The 18,967-nt window shown below is 39.8% G+C and overlaps 2 protein-coding genes across 3 annotated transcripts in view; one reads left to right on the top strand and one right to left on the bottom strand.

Annotated features, from left to right (window-relative positions):
• C3H12orf56 (chromosome 3 C12orf56 homolog) overlaps positions 1-5,429 on the top strand; it is a 76,531-nt gene extending 71,102 nt beyond the window's left edge. Inside the window, exons 12-13 of the mRNA XM_043888177.1 lie at positions 751-929; positions 4,004-5,429. Of these exons, the coding sequence (XP_043744112.1) occupies positions 751-929; positions 4,004-4,130 (306 nt within the window). The 3' untranslated portion in view covers positions 4,131-5,429. The remainder of the gene's footprint in view (positions 1-750; positions 930-4,003) is intronic.
• The window catches only part of XPOT (exportin for tRNA), a 154,307-nt gene that overhangs the window by 120,603 nt on the left and 14,737 nt on the right, over positions 1-18,967 (bottom strand). The gene's annotated exons all lie outside the window — the stretch shown is intronic.

The following is an 18,967-nucleotide window of genomic DNA, read 5'->3' on the forward strand; positions in this document are numbered from 1 at the left end:
TCAGTAACCTATTTCTAAAGAGTGTGGGTAGAAACAGACCATTTGAGAGAAATTTGCAAGCAGGGAAACTTGTGGAATCATTGAATATACCTGCACGCCAGTCAGCTCTGGCTGATTCTCTTTCTTGATTACAGCAAGATGCTAAAGAAATTAAAAATTTAATTCCCAAATGGGCATTGCTTTGTTTCCCCGCTCCAGACTCTCTGATCTCAATCTGCATTTGCCTGACACAATGTTTAGTCAATATGTGTAAATGGATCTGGGTTGGGGAAACTTCAGATCACCTGCCTTACTTAGGAAGGGTCAGTAGCCAATGAATAGAAAAGGCAAATTTTGTCAGCGCTAATTTAATGAGCATCCAGAATGACCTTCTGGTTAGAGCCTGAAAGGGCAGTAGTATTCCTTTCTGTTTTTTACAGTAGCTTAAATTTAGGCTTCCAATTTCTCCTTCTGCTTTGGAGTCAAACTCCTAAATTTAGGCTTCCAATGTTCTCTTCTGCTTTGGAGTCAAACTCCTTTGACAGGCAGGTCTGGTTCTGATCCAATTTTTTAGGGAGGCAGCTGGCAAACCCAGTCAGTCTATTGTCTGGTGATCTCTTAGTACTAATTCAGTAAGAAATAGGGCAACGCAAGGGCATCGGTGTCAGGGTGGCGAGGACTTCAGCCTAGATTTCTAGTTGAGATTCCAGCTAAACAGGTGCCCTTGCAGGGGGCATGCAGCGTGTGTGTAACTGTGTTTCCCTTGTCTAGATTACTTTTGTGGCCAGTATTGTGAAACAAGTGGTGAAGGGCCTTTCAGCTTCATTTCAGCTGCTAAGTCCCGGCAGAGCGGTCTTGTTGTACCAGCAGTTTTACATCCTCAAGAGCTGCCTGCAATACAGCAAGACTTTAGCTGAGTATATTAGGAACAACTACAGAGAAGAATTCAGGTAAGAAAAAGTCTGACTCTAATCCACTCATTTTTTATTTTCGTCCAAAACTACAACACAGCCCAATATTTAGAAGATTAAGTGACAAGAGGAAATTCTAATGTTTGTTTTGAATATATTTTACTTTGATAAAATAGTAGGATTTGGGGGTGGGGGGGTGTCTAAGAACTATTGCTACTTGAAGTACAATCCTAGGCCAGAAGAGACCAGTGAATCATCAAAGCTCTCTGGGAAGAACTGTTTCTCACTGTCTTTATCGCAACCAGCATCTATTTCGCAGAACTGGTAATGATTTTAACATGTCAGTAACTGAAAGTAAGAAACCCTACTGGAGGAGACAATATAATTGGCTGTGAATTAACCCAGCCATTGGGAAAGAAAAACAATTGATAAAGCAGGAATGATGAATGCAGCTATTAGAGTTTTCTTTTCTGTTGTTTCGTTTACCCTTCTCTTACATTCAATAACAAAACAGTAAGAAAGAAACAGCAGAGAGCATTGTTTCATCAGCCAGCTTGTTCTGCACCTCAGGGGTTCCTACTTCTATTTATAGGCCGGCAAAGCCAAATGCTCTTAGCGGTCTAGCTTTGCATTAGCACCTTTAAAGGAAAGAACAAAACAAAACCCAGGTTGTGTCTAACTTAAGATGAAAAGGGTGCAGCAGGCGTAGCTTTGTTATTACTTTGGACGGAGACAGACGTACAAGGATGGGAAGGCATGTGTTGTGGCCTAAAGGTTTGCTTTAAAAACTTTTACCAGGCCAGTGTCAATCCTGCTTTTCCTCCATGTGGTTTTATAGCATAGGTTCCACTCTGGTTAGGGCTTTGGTTGTCCCGCTATGAGTTGGTGCACGTGACCTAATTTCTTCCTCACTGTTTTTGAAGTAAAATTCATATAGCATCAAATTCACCATTTTAAACATTTTAAAGGGTGCAATTCAGTAGCTTTTTTACTTTTAAAGACTTTATTTTTTGACCCAGGCCTACAGCAGTGAAAGTATTGATTCCTAATCACCAGACTACCAGGGAACTGCCAAGATTTTATTATTATTTTTTCGTTTTGGTTGCACCACGTGGCATGTGGGATCGCCCTCGGGCCGCTTGCATTGGAAGCACAGAGTCTTAACCACTAGACCACCAGGGAATTCCCTCGGTGGCTTTTAATATATTTCATAGTGTTGCGCAACCACCACCCCTATCTAATTGCAGAACATTTTCATCACTCCCAAAAGTTACCCATAAAGCTGTCACACCCCAGCACCCGGCAACCACTAATCTACTTTCTGTCTCTATGGATTTGCCTGTTCTGGACATTTCATACAAACAGAATCACACAACATATGGCCTTTGTGTCTGGTTTCTTTCACTTAGCATGATGTTTCCAAGGTTCATCCGTGTTGTAGCATGGGTCACGTAAATCAATGTCTTAAAAATAGTTATGCACATTTAAAAATCAGAACAATGGCAACAATAGTGTCACATGCCTACATGACAATAGTTGGCCAGGGCTCAGAAGCAGCTACCCCCTTAGGCAGATAACGCACTGTTTAGTGTGCCACTGTCTCCTCTCTTTGTCCCTAGTGTTATCCTTCTTACATGTGATACCCAGGTCTCACCTATAGAAATGCTGTAACTGTTCAGTTTGTCTGGGGTGGCGCCTGGGCACTAAACTCTCTAGGTGATGCTAATGTGTGTCCAGGGCTGAGAAGCAATGCTTGAAGCCGTCCAAGAGTCTAGCTAAAGATTTTCTTACTTTTGTCTCTTCCCTGATTTTTTCCTATAGTAGCTGACCCTTGAACAGTGTTGTAGCTAGGGGTGCCACACCCCACATGATTGAAAATCCATATATAACTTTTGACTCCACCCAAAGTTAACAAATAGCCTAGTTTTGACCAGAAGCCATTCTGATAACATAAAGTTTATTAATACATATTTTGTATGTTATATGTATCATATACTGCATTCTTACAATTAAGTCAGCTAGAGAAAATATTATTAAGAAAATCATATTTATTGATATAGGAAGTTCATGTTGTCTTTAAAAGATGAACTGTCTATCTGTAAGTATCTACATTAATATTGTCTTATATGATACAAAGCACTGTAGATGTTACACATATTACAGTCACTAGGCAAAAGAAATGAAAAGATAATGTGAAAGAGAAATTTATATTTATGTACAGGCATAACGGTTCAAGCATTGGTAACAAAGCAGCGGCAATATGATTGCTTCATGGCAACCTGGCTTATACAATAATGAATGAATCATAATAAAATGTTTATGGCACACAGTATTACAGTCACATTCATAATATAGTATTGGAAACATTGTTACTTAAAAAAAAAACACCTGTGGTGATAGGCTGATAGATACAGTTTCTCCAATTACAAGAAAGAGAAGCATATTGTATGGTATGTAATTCTTTGAAAGCAAAGTTAGAAACAGTAATATGAAAACTAACACATTATCAATTTTATATTAAACATGACCTTATGCCTATGTAAGGATAGGCTATCCACTTCAATACAAGTCTTGTGTACAGTGTTCTACACCTATATTTATGTATACTTACTGAAAAAAATCCAAGCCCAAGTGGATCCATGCAGTTCAAACCCATGTTGCTCAAGGGTCAACTGTACTTTCACTGAGGCCATGGGGACAAACCCTCCTTTTCCCTCGACTTGGTCCTGGTGGGGGGCCAAGCTTCACTCAATCCAGCTTGACTCATTTCCACTCCCCACTGTGTGTGGCCTGTGAAAACGAGAGGCAGGAGCCTCAGCTCCCACTGTGCTGAGGACAGTCCTCGCTTCCTTATTTGATGCTTTGATAACTGATACATATTAATGCAATTCACTTTCTTTGCTGAAGTGAAGTGCTTCAGTGAGCTGCAAAGCTCACACATCAGAGGTCTTCTAGGTCACACATGGAGGAGATTGGAGGGCTAAATGTTGGCAGTCTTGTGGGTTCAACTCCCACACTCAACAGCCTTATGCCAGTAAGTATGTATTTAATGATGTGACTGGTGTGAAAAGTCTTGTTTTTAAAGCTATTTTGTTTCTTGTTATGATCTGCAGGTACTTTATTCACATGCCAGCATTGGAAAAAAGGCTCCCATTATGTTACCCTATTACCCAACCTATCACTCAACTTTTTCATGAAGTTCTGAAATTGGTTGAACAGAAACAATCTGTGAAATGTTAATAAGCGTATAAAATGTTAATTGGAAGTCAACTTAATATTTATTAGAAATACAGCTATTCCTGTATTCTACAAAAAAGATCTTATTTGAAGGTTCCATCAATACCTAAGAGAAATCTTTAAAGTTTTTAATCTGCTACAAAAAAGAAACTGTTCAATACAATGACATAAAGTGTTGCTGAAGACTAACATTTTTCTAAAAGAAAAAGTTCCTAAAGACATAAAAGAAACAGAAACCTATGAAGAGCAAATGTAGAAAGTGCACCCTGATGAGTTTTGGTGTAATAATGGTGACTGGCATGAAGCCACTGACATATCCAAAAATAAATTGTGGGGCATATAAATACTGGGCAAAAGGATGACACCACCTGTAAAAATTCTAGCAATATAAGTATTCATGGAAGAAGGAGCAGAAGAACATAGGCATAGCTGTAAGAAAGGTCAGTTCCTCATTTATCATGGGGAAAGAAGCTTGGACTTGCTTCAACAAAGCTAAATGCATTCTGCCACTCCTAAACGAACCCGGGGCTACTGAGAGCAGTCTTGTAGAATTTCTATGAAAGAGAAACTGTCTATAAGCAGTTATGGCTCTTCCAATTATTTTTAAAATGTCTTACTATATATCTTACAGCAGTAAACTAAAACCTTCACTTTGGCATCCCTGCTGAGCTATTGGATTTGGGCTTCTTAAGAACTCAGGAACTGGGTCCTTCCTTCAACTGACATAAGGGAGAATCAGAGAAGAATCCAGCACCAAAGAAAGAGCCCCCAAGCCAGACTTGCCTGTGCTGCGCAGTGGAGAGAGAATTAAACTCGGGACATCTGATTTCTGGTTCTGGCTAAGCCACTAACCGGCTCTTTGACCTGGAGAAAGCCAGATCTCCTTTCAGGGCCTCCTCTGCTATGTGGAAGGCTAGGTTAGAACTTGTTCTCCAAGTTCTCTTCCAGCTCTGACATTCTCTGCTGGTGATGAGACACTTCTTAGCATTCTGTCATAGGCAGTGCATTCCTCTGCTACCCTGGCTCAGTGCCTGGTTGTACATTGATTTCAACCATACTGTTTTCTTTGGACTAAGCATTTTCCTCCTGGCTGTCATCAGCATCGCCCCAGAAAGTGTCTGAGCCTTCTGCACTGTCATGCACCCAAGATTACAAGTCTTCTGCTTTCTAATCTAGCAAGCAAAATGGTGTTTATGAGTGTCCCGGGCTGTCAGATGAGGGGTTATTCCCAAGAGATGGTTAAACAGGAGAATTTGAAAAGATTCTTAAGATAAAGGCAAGCAACACTTGAAACTGGAAAAATGACGGGACAGTAGGCTGACTACTGATGAGTATGCAGCCTGCAGAATGACAAGAGGACCGCCTCAGCTCTGCCTCGGCTTCCAGGCGGTGCCCTGGCTCTGGGCTAGGAGAGGCGAGGCTCTGAAGGGGGCTCGGGGGTCTCTTTCCCACCTGCCTTCTTGTCCGTGTTGCCTCTTCTCTCCCATTAGTTTCGGACCTTGGGAAGTTACTTAACATCTCTAAGCCTTAGTCAAAACAAAAGTATAACCCATCCCAGAGGGTTGTTAGATTTAAATGAAAAGGTATTGCTTAAGCACACAGCGTGGTATGTGGAAGCAGTAAGGATTCAGTGCATGCATGCTCAGTTGCTGAGTCATGTCTGACTTTTTGTGACCCCAGGGACTGTAGCCTGCCAGGCTCCTCTGTCCATGGGATTATCCAGGCAAGAAATACTGGAGTGGGTTTCCATTTTCCCCATTAGGAGATCTTCCCCACCTAGGGATCGAACCCATGTCTCCTGCATTTCCTGCAATGGCAGGCAGATTCTTTACCAGTGAGCCACCCGGGAAGTTTTAGGTTTTGGTACTTATTAAACTACTATCAAAGCTGGCTGAGAACTTAGAGATTAATAAGTACCGCCCTTATTTCCAGGACCAATTTTGGGACTAGATATTATACTCAGCCCCTAATCTATACAGCATTGAAGAACAGATTCATTTCATTATTAAACTGAAAATTCAATTTTATGTTAGCAGGAGTATGATTTCATTAGGTGACTATTTCTACTGCTCATCACCAAGGACTGTAGGCTCTCATTGACATTCACAATGCAAGAGCTGCATGGGAAATATTCTTCCCAAGGGTGGACAGAAAGCTTTTCAGTCGTGTAAACTTTTTTTAACCTTTGATTTAAACAGCTAATTACTAACTGATCAAGCAGACTTTGCTATTCTGTCCTTATAGTTTTCCTAATTGATTCACAGACAGGGTGAGAATACATATATGAAGAATTTCTTCATTTTACTGAAATCTAGAAACTATGTTAAGAGGGAAAAGCCTAAAGTCTCTGTGATTGATGATGTATTTTACTTATTTCCATACTGACTCGCGCTTGTAGTACCACTTTTCAGGGTATAGAAATGCCCGAGTATGATATTAAATATGGTATTAAACATGCTATAAGGCATTCGCTAAAAGTGGTCACAGCTTGTCGACTGGTGACATGTTTCAGCCGGTGGCATTATATTTTCTCTCAGGTTAGAATCACTTGTTTTCTATTTAATGTATTTGTATAGTAGAGGGGTTTCAGTGATAAATGTAGAAGAGAAGCTAGAAATTTCTTGAAAAAATGCATTTAATGGGAATTTCTGAGCAACCTTTAATAGTATTAACTCACTCACTCTGATTTCTCTTTGTTCACTGTATTTACTTCTAAAATGCAATCCTGACTTGTAAGTTCCACTTGAACTTGGCTCTCTGTAGGAGGAAGACAGTCAGCAATTCTTCATCCCATCAGACCAAGCACTCCTGTATATCTGTCTTTTGGATCTGAAGATTTTTACATTGAGAGGAAGGCAGAATGATTCTGGCTGGAAATAGGGGTGGTATAACCTTGTGACCAAGAGTCCAGATGCTTTGTCAGCACGATCTTGTTTTGACTCTTGCCCATCTACTTGTTAGCAGACTTTCGGCAGGTTATTTAACTTCTTTCAGAACTTCCATTTTATCAAGCATAAGTTAATAGAAAGTCTACCTGAAGGGTTTTTGTGAATATTCATTCATTCATATGTAAACAAATAGTTCTATGGCTGGAATACAGAGACAAGCCGTATGGCATTGCCATTTTCAAGTTCAAAATTACCAGTATCTGCAATCTCATACGGTTCAAGCAAATAAAAACCCCCTCAATCGATGGTAGCAATTATCCTAACAGAAACACTAACTCACTTTAAGAACATATACTTTAAATACATGTCATTAATTCTAATTTCCCAGGTAGCATGGCACTTTGTTATAACATGGCTTATTCTTGCACAGATTTGGGTGAACCTTAAGTCATGTATTAACAGTTCAATTACAAATTATTAAGTGGGCATAATATAATTTAAAAAATGTTCAAATAGAATTTAAAATTTTCTTTCCTGCCTTCTCCCCGCATAAAGAAATCTGTTCTTCCACCAGACGGCTCCTCCTCAGTGAATTTTACTTCATTCACTCTGCCACTCAAAAGAGGCAGTTGGGAGACTTTAGCATTTTCTCCTTTCCCTTCAGCCTCCAAGCACAATCCATCAGCAGCGTTTACTGGAAATTCCTTCAAAATATATGAATAATCTGACTTCTCTGAATTACCCTACTCTTGTCCAAACCTCTATCACCTAATGCAATAAACTATTTCATTACCGTGTTTTCATCCCTGACTCTTCACAAAACCCTGCTCTAAGGTGAGAGTGGACTATTCTTCTGAACAAGGAAATCAATACAATGCATGACTTTAAACCTCTTTTCTTCCCATGACCCAAGATGAAATCCTGGCATTACCATGGCATTCAGGACTCTTAATGACCTGACTGCTGACTACCTTTGGGACCTAATCCACTCACTCTTCTCACTCACTACTCCCTAAGCACATGGGCCTTTTATGTTTTTCCTTTAAACCTCCAAGTTCTTCCAAGCCTTGGACATTTGCACTAGCAAATGCTAGATCGTCAAGTGTCATTTCAAAGGGGGCTTTCCTGATCACTCCAAAAGTGGCCTCCCAATCACCTACCTCACTTTATATTTGTTTACTTACTTATTTTCTGCAATGCAGGAGTTTAAGAATGTAAGCTTCGTGAGGGTCTGGCCCTCATTCGTCTTATTCATGACTATATCCCAGCATCTGGGATAGTGCTATCCCAATATCTGGCTATTCTACAAAGTGCCTCTTCTATGCTGAGTTGAAAGCATGGGCTAAAGAAACATGTAGAAGGAGACCACTCAGGAGCGCCAGCCCAGCTGCAAACTCATGAAAAGGCCCCAAGTAAGACCTCTAGAAGAACTGCCCAGGCCAACCACAGACCTGTGAGATATAATAAAGGGCTGGATCTTTTCCAGCTTTACTGAGGTATAATTGACTAATAAAACTGTAAGGTAAAGTAAACAATGTGATGATTTGATATTCTTGTACTCTGTGAAGGGATTTTCCCCACCCTCAACCCTCACCCCCACTCAAGTTAATCCATCCCTCACCTCCCATAGATATCTTTTTTTTTTTTTTTTTTTGAGGGGGAGGAGAACCATTTAAGCTCTCTTGTCTTAGCAAATTTCAATTATATAATACAGTGTTATCAGCTATGGTGACCATGTTATACATCAGGTACTCAGACCTTATTCATCTTATAATTGAAAGTGTTTGTACCATTAAAAGCTTGGAGAAGTACCAACCTCTCGCAATTTCCCCATCCCAGCCCCTAGCAACTACTTTCTACCCTCTGTTTCTATGAGCTTGACTTAAAAAAAAAAAAAGTGTGGTTTTAAGTCTCTAAGTTTTGGGGTGGTTTATTAGGTAGCAATGGGTAAACAGAATAAGGACATTTTCATTTATTTTAAATACCTTTACAGCATTTTATCAATGTTAGTGTAATTCCAAATTAAACTATTGGCCACAATCAAGCACTGTAACCAGCATAAGTATTTTACTTATCTGTTCTTCCAACTGTTTCCTAAAAGTTGGCTAAACATGGCTAAAATCATAAAATCATTTTCCCTTTTGTTATTTTAAATGGACTAGACGGTATTCCACAGAATTCTCCTAATCCTTTTAAAATGGATTTATATTTGTCTCAGCACAACAGGGTCCACATTGTCACTCTCCCTTACTGGGGAGGAGCCCTTGGAATCACACGGCACAAGTAACAGTTGGCCACTTAAGTGCGGATAGTATATGATGAACACGGAGAGGACCAGGACTGCTTCTGCCCTCAACCCTTCCTCTTTGAGCCAGTCCCTAGAAGGGACTGATGAGGAAGCTATAAAACTTGGAGGAGATAAGGTTTTGAAGGTGTACTGGTTGTATGTCAAGAGATTTCTGGCTTCTGAGTTTAGGAAAAACCTTGGGGCAAAGGGTTTTCTTTTCTTTCCTTTTTAAAAAATTTTTCTTTTCCTTTCTTGTTGTCTTCTACTTGGAAGGTGACTTTGGAGAACTAAGAGGGGCTAGAGGTGGAACAAAAGAAAAGAAAGCAAGATTAATATTTGCCCTAAGATTCTGAGAGGCAAAGGGGACCATTAAGTTTCCTTCTGGGTGGTCCACTCCTTTGAAGACCCCAGGAGAGGTATAGGATTGCAGGGCATAAGTTGTGCCTATAAATAAAGATGTTGGATTTGATGGAGCCACTAATTCCCCTCCTTCCTCTTTCTACTTGTGGTGGGGATGCAGACGGAGTCATTAGTGGCGATGGTAGGGACAGTGGTTAAGTGACTTGTTTTGCCAGCACGGAGGACAGAAGAGGCTTCCCAGGTGGTGCTAGTGGTAAAGAACCCGCCTGCCAATGCAGAAGACAAAAGAGATGCAGGTTCGATCCCCGAGTTGGGAAGATCCCCTGGAGAAGGAAACGGCAACCCACTCCAGTATTCTTGTGGAGAAATCCCATGGACAGAGGAGCCTGGTGGGCTGCAGGCCATGGGGTCACAAAGAGTCCGACACGACTGAAGTGACTTAGCAGGAGCAGCAGGGTAGAACAGGAGGGTGGCGGGTGTAGATCAAGTGGAACAGGGCCACTGTGGGGTTTTGTAGGCTATTCTGCAATATTAGCCATTATTTAGAACATTGTTCCTACACAGAAATTACTCTGTCTTCAGCACAGCTAACCTGCAAATGAATTTGGAAAGGACACATTTATAAAGGGAGTATTTTACATCCTGGGGCTTCACAGGTGGCTCCATGGTGAAGAACCCGCCTGGCAATGCGGGAGACATGGGTTCTGTTCCTGGGTAGGGACAATCCCTTGGAGAAAGAAATGGCAACCCACTCCAGTACTCTTGCCTGGGAAATCTCAATGACAGAGGAGACTGGTGGGCTACAGTCCATGGGGGTCGCAGGAGTCAAACACTACTTGGCAACTATAAACAACATTTTCCCTCTATTACCAACTGAATCCACCAGGGGGCAAAATTGGATAAGGAAGACAGAAAAACACAACTGCTCTAGGATTTTTGATTGCTAAACTTTTAATTCTTGCTGATCTTCAACATTAAATTAATTTTTGTTGTCAGTCTTCTTTAATATGTGCTAACACAGATCTAGGTGTGAGAAAACTGTTCTTTTGTGCTCAGTCACTTCAGTCGTGTCCGACTTTCTGACCCCATGCACTGAAGTCCACCAGGCTCCTCTGCCATACTCTGGGGGATTCTCCAGGCAAGAATCCTGGAGTGGGTTGCCATGTCCTCTGCCAGGGTATCTTCCCCACCCAGGGATCGAACCCACGGCTCCTGTGACTCCTGCATTGCAGGTGTATTCTTTACCAACTGAGCCATCTGGGAAGCCCCCATATGTTCTTATAAAATCAGCACAAGTGTATAGTTTAAAAGTTTACAAAATTAAATGTAAATTAGTATCAATGTCACATGTGATGTTTTGCTCAAAGTCCACCTCTCCTCACAAAATGAAGATGGTAGAATGTATCACAAAGGCCCTTAAGTTCTTCAGTCTACTGAAATCACATTTCACTGTGCTCTTCAGAACTACTACACATCTTTACGTACAGGCTACACTAACCTCGGACTGTCCCTTGGCTTGAACTTTTCACTGTGTTTGAAATCTGCTTGTGTTCTTTTTTTCCTCCAATGTATTGCTATTTTTTAAAATTTTCTTTTAAATTAAAAGAAAATTTTTGAAATATGGTTGATTTACATAGCCACAGTGTTATTTATTTTTCACCCCGCCCTGAGGTATGTGGGATTCTAGTTCCCCAACCAAGGATCAAACTGGTGCCCCCTGCATTGGGAGGGCAAAGAAGTCTTAACCACTGGACCACCAGGGAAGTATCCACTTTTGTTCTCTTTTTGGCTGAGGACACTCAAAAGTTCCCCCACTTAGGGACAAACAATGACCCAACATAAACAATGCAAAAACAGGCATTCCACTGAAATAAAAACGAAACTTTAAACTTCCTAAGAAACTCCACAGACTTTCAAGCTGAAGTCCAGACCTCAATTTGAGAGGCTCTGCTGCAGAGGCTAAACGGCTCACAATATTTTAAGTGTGGTGACTTAACATCATGGTGTCCTGGGTGGTTTAGACTTTTTTTTTCCCCCAGCAACTCTGCTACATTTTCAATAGTGTCCTCATTTGGATGATAAAGTAATAAGGTTATATCTGTACCCTGGCTAGAAGCCAGTCTTGGTGTGGAATTTTAGAATCAGGAAAGATCTGTGCCTCAGCAGTGGGAGTTAAGAAGCAAAAGTTAAACCTACTTAGAGAAGCTTCTCGGGCTTTGTTGAGAAGCATATCCAGTCTAACATGAGTAAAGCTTTGGGGGTTCAACCAAACTTTTAATATGTTCTGATCTTCTTTTGTGACTCAGAAGCATCAGGGGTTCCCCTGACGCCCCCCATATTAACAAAACACCACCTCAAAACACAGGCTGTAAGAAAGGAAATACTAATACATAGAGTGAAAGATTTCATCACAATGAGGATTCTCTGATATTTGACAGCATACAAGGTCATTTTTGGGTAGGAGGGGTGAAACTTCTGAGAAGGCCATATTTACTCAGAGAAGCTGGAAGACTGGACAGCAGTTTGGTAACTGTATGACATAATTTGGCTAGCATGATGCTTTGGGCTTGCTACACGACCAAACGATTCCTCGCCGCCAAGTCTCAAGACCAAATTCAGTTGCCAATTCAGTTGACTTCAGATGGTTCTGTGTTAACAGTAATGAAAAGATGCCACAAAACAGTGATTTTTAAGGAGGCGGAGAAATATTCTCTAAAATGGCCCATAGACTGAAATTTGCTGAGACTGGTCTGTTGAAGTGGATACGAATGACAGCATTCTGGCAACTCTGAGTCCTCATTCCTTCAGATGATGACTGTTATTAGCATTATTTCATATTTATCAAGTCCCAACTGGGGCACCTTGTCATAATGGACAGGGAAGAGACAGGGGGAAAAAAAGCAACCATCTGTCCTTGGCATATGCGCTGGGGACGCTCAATATGGCGACAACGTCTAAACGTGGTCTGTCAGAGGTTTGGGAGGTTTCATACAATTTTCAAGGATCTCGCTGTCCCAGAGAGTTTGGATTTAGTTCGACTTAATTTGGAGTTAGTTGGATACTTAGGATATACAAAAGTTAATAAAACTGGGTCTCTGTTCTAAAAAGCTAAATTCTCTAAGCTAAACTGAGTACAACCTTCAAAACTTTTACCATATCATCTGTATTTTTGTTTACTCCATGTTTTTCTAACATGATTTACTCCATATTTTTCTAACATCATTATTTACTCCATATTTTTCTAACATGATTATTTACTCCATATTTTTCTAGTACCCCTACCTAGTTTAGAGTATCTGGGAAATCATGGAGTTGATGTTCTAGATATACATTTTTAAATACTTGTGCTTACATATTTCTAATATGCATTTTTAAATAAACACAATTCTAAACATTTTAAATGCCTTTACCTTGGACTATCTAAAATCATCTTTGTACCACTCTATGGGAATGATAACGGAACACTTAAAGAAGACATTACAAGGGTAGAATAAGTCAGATGGTATAGGTAGAAAGAAAGGGTTACAGGAAATCACAGAAAGAAGTTTAATTCTGATTAGGTTCATTAACAAGGCCGAACTTAGAAGATTTAGTATTTGTGGAGATTTTAAAAGTATCTACGCAGGTAATATTGTTTCATAAGTGTGCAAATTTTTTTTCAAACTAAAGAAGATGGCAAAAGATTCAACAAAGCTTGGTGATGAGTGTACAGATATCCCTATATTATTATCTTTGTATGCTTGAAATATTTTATGATAATAATAAAATGTGTCTAGGATTTGGAGAAGAGAAAAGCATTCCAAGTAGAAAAGAAAGTACGAGTGAAAGCACAAAATCCTGAACTTCAGGTGAGGTGTCTCCAACAGAGGGCTTCCCCGGTGGCTCAGTGGTAAAGTATTCTTGCCTGGAGAATCCTATGGACAGAGGAGCCTGGCGGGCTACAGTCCATGACGTCGCAAAGAGTTGGACATGACTGAAGCGACTTAGCGAATGCACATCTTCGATAGAAGGTAAGCGTCAGAAAATTAACTTGGGCAGATCATGTAGGACACTGGCTAAGTGTTCCTGAAGAAGAGGTCTGCAGGCATGGGACATCCCTGGAGCTTTCTGATGAACAATATATAACCAGAGCAGTAGATTGGGAATAGAACTCTGGGAGAGGACTGCATGATGTGGAGAGCCCAGATATGGAAGGATCTTATAATAATGACTCAAGTGAAAATACGGTAGTCTCCCTAAGACCTATAACATCCTGACTAGCTCCCTTGTTCTGCTCGTTTGCATCCCCTATTTTTATTTTTTTAAAAATCCATTTCTACTGGACAGTGATATTTCCTCCTTCCTATCCTAGATTCTTTGCAGTCTCACCAACTACATTGTAGGCAAGTATCATCCAACTATATTTTCTGTAAATGAACATACAGTAAACATTTTAGGCTTTGCAGGGCATGCAGTCAAATGTTGTAACTATTCAGCTCTGTTGCAGGGAGAAAGGCAGCCACGGACAATACAAAATAAATTGGTGAGACTGTATTTCCCTAAAACTTTATTTATAGACACTGAAATTGAAATTTCAGGTAAATATTCTTCTTTTGATTTTTTTCAACATTAAAAAAAAGGAAAAACCATTCATAGTTTTCACACTGTATAAAAATAAGCTGTAAATTACAGAAATGCAAAACAAAACCTAATGAGATATCATTCCTCACCCCTTGATGGCTATAATCAAAAAGACAAATAATAACACGTGTTGGCAAGAATATGCAGAAGCTGCAACCCTCATACATTACTGTGGGAATTGTAAAATGTCACAGCAGCCTTGGAAAACAGTTTGGCAGTTTCTCAAACATCTAAGCAGGGAGTTATATATGATCTAGCAATTCCACTCCTACGTATATACCCAAGAGAAATGAAAATATATGTCCACACAAAACACTGTACACAAATGTTCATGGAAGCATTATTCATCATAGTCAAAATGTGGAAACATCCATTTCATTCTTTTGGCAGTAAAAAAGAAAGAAGCATTGTTGTGCCACAACCTGGATGAATCCTGAAAACATACTAAGTAAAAGAAGCCAGTCACAAAAAAACCACCTATTGTATGATTCCACTTATAAGAAACGTCCAGAAAACACACATCTATAGACAAAACACAAAAAAAGAATACGAGGGCTGGCAGGTTTTGGCAACAGGGAGAGGAACTGCTCATGGGTGAGGGTTTTCTGGGGATATGTGATGAAAATGTTATAAAATCAATTGTGGTGAAGATAGTGCAACTCAATAAATACACCAAAAAACCATTGAACTGTACACTTTAAAAGGGCAACTGTAGGGTATGTGAATTATATCTCAATAAAGCTGTTAAAAAGTAAACAATGGGCTACAGGCTAACTGGTCCCACAAGTGGCAGTTTTCCAGCCTCTGGAGTAGACACTAGATGAACCGGCTGCTTTCAGCTTACTATTAGACTCGGCTATTTCAACTTGGAAAATTCAGTTTAGGAGAGCTGGAAGATGACTGTAGATAGGCTTTTGTTCTTTTGTTCTTGGGTTCTGCTGATGACGCAATCTATAAGTCTCACAGATGTGTGATATAAGCAATGATGAATTTCCATTTATAATTAAAGTCAGGAATTTAGCCCACACACTCAGATACACTCAGATTCTCTGTGGTTTCCAACAGTGAGGTCCTGCTAAGCCACTAGGCTTCGAGGACCTTCACCTGGTCCCAGCCGAGCTGCCCAGGCAAGTATTTTGTGCATCTTTATTCCTATAGACCAGCTGGCTGCTTAGCTTAAATTCTCCAGCTTCCCATGATTAGAAAACAAAGGTTTGGGACTTCCCTGGTGGTTCAAGGGCTAAGACTCCACGCTCCCAATGCAGGGAGTCCAGGTTTGATCCCTGACTAGGGAACTAGATCACACATGCCATAACTAGAGATCCCATGTGCCACAACCAAGACCAGGAAGAGCCAAAAAAGTAAATAAATAAACAAAAACAAAGCTTTCTCTCATTGCCTCTTTAGAGAGACAATGTGAGGTGTGACGGCAAATTTAATCTGAATTTTTCTTCTTATAATTAGAGTCTTGGCCAAGGCAACCGCTTAGTTTCTGTACTGTAACTGCGGCACTAGGCAGTCATTCCACAACTATTTATTTAGTAGGTATGTGCCAGGCACTATTCCAACCACTAGAGATACTGTAGTAAACAAGGAATTAAAAATCCCTGGCTTATGGCATGGCATTTATATTCTAATAAGATGAAGTCTCCTCTTCTTTTATTCACATCTTTCCATCATGAACTACTATATTATCATGAATTAATCTTGAGTAAGACTCTTATGCTTCAAGAGAAGTCATTTCACCTCCCCCTCTGTCTCTAGACAGGACAGATCTAAACTCATCCACAGGGAAGTGTTAAGTCCTGTGAATTCTGTCCAGAATAGAATTTCAAAACACATACTTCTTCCCATCTTTACTAGTCCAAACCAATGTCATTAACATCTATGTTACAGCAATAGCATTTTTAGGGGTCTCCTGAATCTTAAATTTCTCCACAGTTACTTTTAAAATAATAAAATCTGATTACAGCCTTTTTATTTATAACTTTCCAATAGCTTTTTCATTTTTCTTAGGATTAAGTCCAAAATATATAACCTGGCCCATAGTGGCATTACATGTTCTGGTTCCTACCTGCTACTGCTAAGTCACTTCAGTCGTGTCTGACTCTGTGCGACTCCATCCCTGGGATTCTCCAGGCAAGAACACTGGAGTGGGTTGCCATTTCCTTCTCTAATGCATAAAAGTGAAAAGTGAAAGTGAAGTCGCTCAGTCATGTCCTACTCTTCACGACCCCATGGACTGCAGCCCACCAGGCTCCTCCGTCCATGGGATTTCCCAGGCAAGAGTACTGGAGTGGGATGCCATTGCCTTCTCTGGGTCCCTACCTATCTCCCCTCAAATCACTCTACCCTTGGCTCAAAACTTTCCCACCACATCTGTCTTCTCTCTTTTTTTCCCATCCTTCCCCACCCCCCATGTTTTCTCTTTATTTTGAGCATGCCAAGCCCCTTCATACCTCATTCATACTTGTATTCACAATATTCAGCTTAAATATCACTTTCTCAGTAAAGCTACCTTCAACTCCACTCTATCATAGACTTTGAGTTATTAGACAAATAAGCTATGTTATTATTTACTTAATGAATGCCATCTCCAGCAGACTATGAGCTCCTTACAGGGGCCTTATATCATTTGTTTGTGATTATATCTCCTTACCTAGCTCAGGATCTGACTGATCACAGATGCTCAACAGATGTTTTCAATAAGAAATGGATATTCTGAAAAACATTAATTAAGACAGGAAGAATATGAAATTACTTTAAAAATGTGAAAGTATTTTAAGTACATACATTATAACTTAGAATAAAGAGAATGAGAAGAAGGACAGAAATATGACTAGAAAAGAAGGAAATGAGATGGGGAGAGAGTAACAAAAAGACAGGACATAGAGAGTCAAGGCTCTAATGTGGTAACAAGAGAATTTCATTTAAAATAAAACTGGTGAGGGTTTGACTGAAGCAGCATTTGTTTTAGGAATAATGCTTTTACGAGACTTGGAAAGTAATAATTTGGGACTGCTACTCATGTAGCAGTCAGAATAAAGACCATCCCAAATTTTTGAAAAGGACAGTTTTTTCCACTTCTTCTCATCTTTTGTCTTAAATCCTTAGAATCTTCTGAATGAGATAGTACATGCCTTCCTCAGGAGAACTAGAAGTTTTAGGAAATAAAACATATAGTGGTGTGCTTGCTTTTAAGAGGGAAGCTTTCAATTCACTTCCAGCCTTAATTCTTGGATAATCTGTGCTTCATCTCCTCTCTCTTCAACCTTTGCAATGTGGTGATAGCTAACTATTTAAAAATGGGAGAGAATTTTTAGTTTTATTACTAAGTGTCAAGACGAGATCATTTGTAGAAAAAATGTTTAATAATATGCAGAAAGCACAGCTCCAAAAGTCTCCATGAAGACCTTTGCCCTACATGTAAATGGATAAATGGATGGAAATGCCAACTTTAAGTAACACAGGTGAAAACAAAAGAAATGAATGATCAGAGGAATTAAAATTTAATGATATATACATACTTAGGAAAAAAATACTCAAAAGATCTTCTCTGAGGAACACAAGATATAAATTTTAGTGATGTCACTAAAAGACTAAACAAGCCCATGATCATTTAAAACACAAAGGGAGAGTCCTTTTGTCTTAATGAGGGCTCCAATCTTTTACAGAATTAACTAGAAAGAAAATGTTGACAAATACAACTCCAATCTATTTGGGAGTTTAAATAGTGTCCATTTATGAGAACAACATTTATATTTTATTAAGAAAACTGATAAAAACAATTTTCTGGGGTTCACAGTACAGCATTAGTAAAATTGAATACCATAATTATTTCAACAACTAATTACTGAGTTCCTACTTTTGCATTTCAGCTGAGCTATTTCAAATCCTAAGCAATGATGCTGTTAAAATGCTGCTTAAAATGCTGCTTAAAATGCTGTTAAAATGCCAGCAAATATGGCAACTCAGCAGTGGCCACAGGACTGGAAAAGGTCAGTTTTCGTTCCAATCCCAAAGAAGGGCAACACCAAAGAATGTTCAAACTACCACACAATTGCACACACTTCACATGCTAGCAAAGTAATGCTTAAAATTCTCCAAGCCAGGCTTCAACAGTATGTGAACCATGAACTTTCAGATATTCAAGCTGGGTTTAGAAAAGGCAGAGGAACTAGGGATCAAACTGCCAACATCCGCTGGATCATAGAAAAAGCAAGAGAATTCCAGAAAAACATCTACTTCTGCTTCATTGACTACGCTAAAGGCTTTGACTGTCTGGATCACAACAAACTTGAAAAATTCTTATAGAAGAGGTGGGAATATCGGACCATCTTACCTGCCTCCTGAGAAACCTGTATGTAGGTCAAGAAGCAACAGTTAAAACCGACATGGAACAATGGACTGGTTCCAAATTGGGAAAGGAGTACATCAAGGCTGTATATTGTCTTCCTGCTTATTTAGCTTATATGTAGAGTACACCATGCAAAATGCTGGGCTGGATGAAGCAAATGCTGGAATCAAGATTGCCAGGAGAAATATCAATAACCTCAGATAGGCAGGTGACACCACCTTAATGTCAGAAAGCAAAGAGGAACTAAAGAGCCTCTTTATGAAGGTGAGAGAGGACACTGAAAAAGCTGGCTTAAAACTCAACATTCAAAAAACGAAGATCATGGCAT

This window comes from Cervus elaphus, chromosome 3 (genome assembly GCF_910594005.1).
Source record: "Cervus elaphus chromosome 3, mCerEla1.1, whole genome shotgun sequence".
In the NCBI taxonomy this organism is placed as follows: Eukaryota; Metazoa; Chordata; class Mammalia; order Artiodactyla; family Cervidae; genus Cervus; species Cervus elaphus.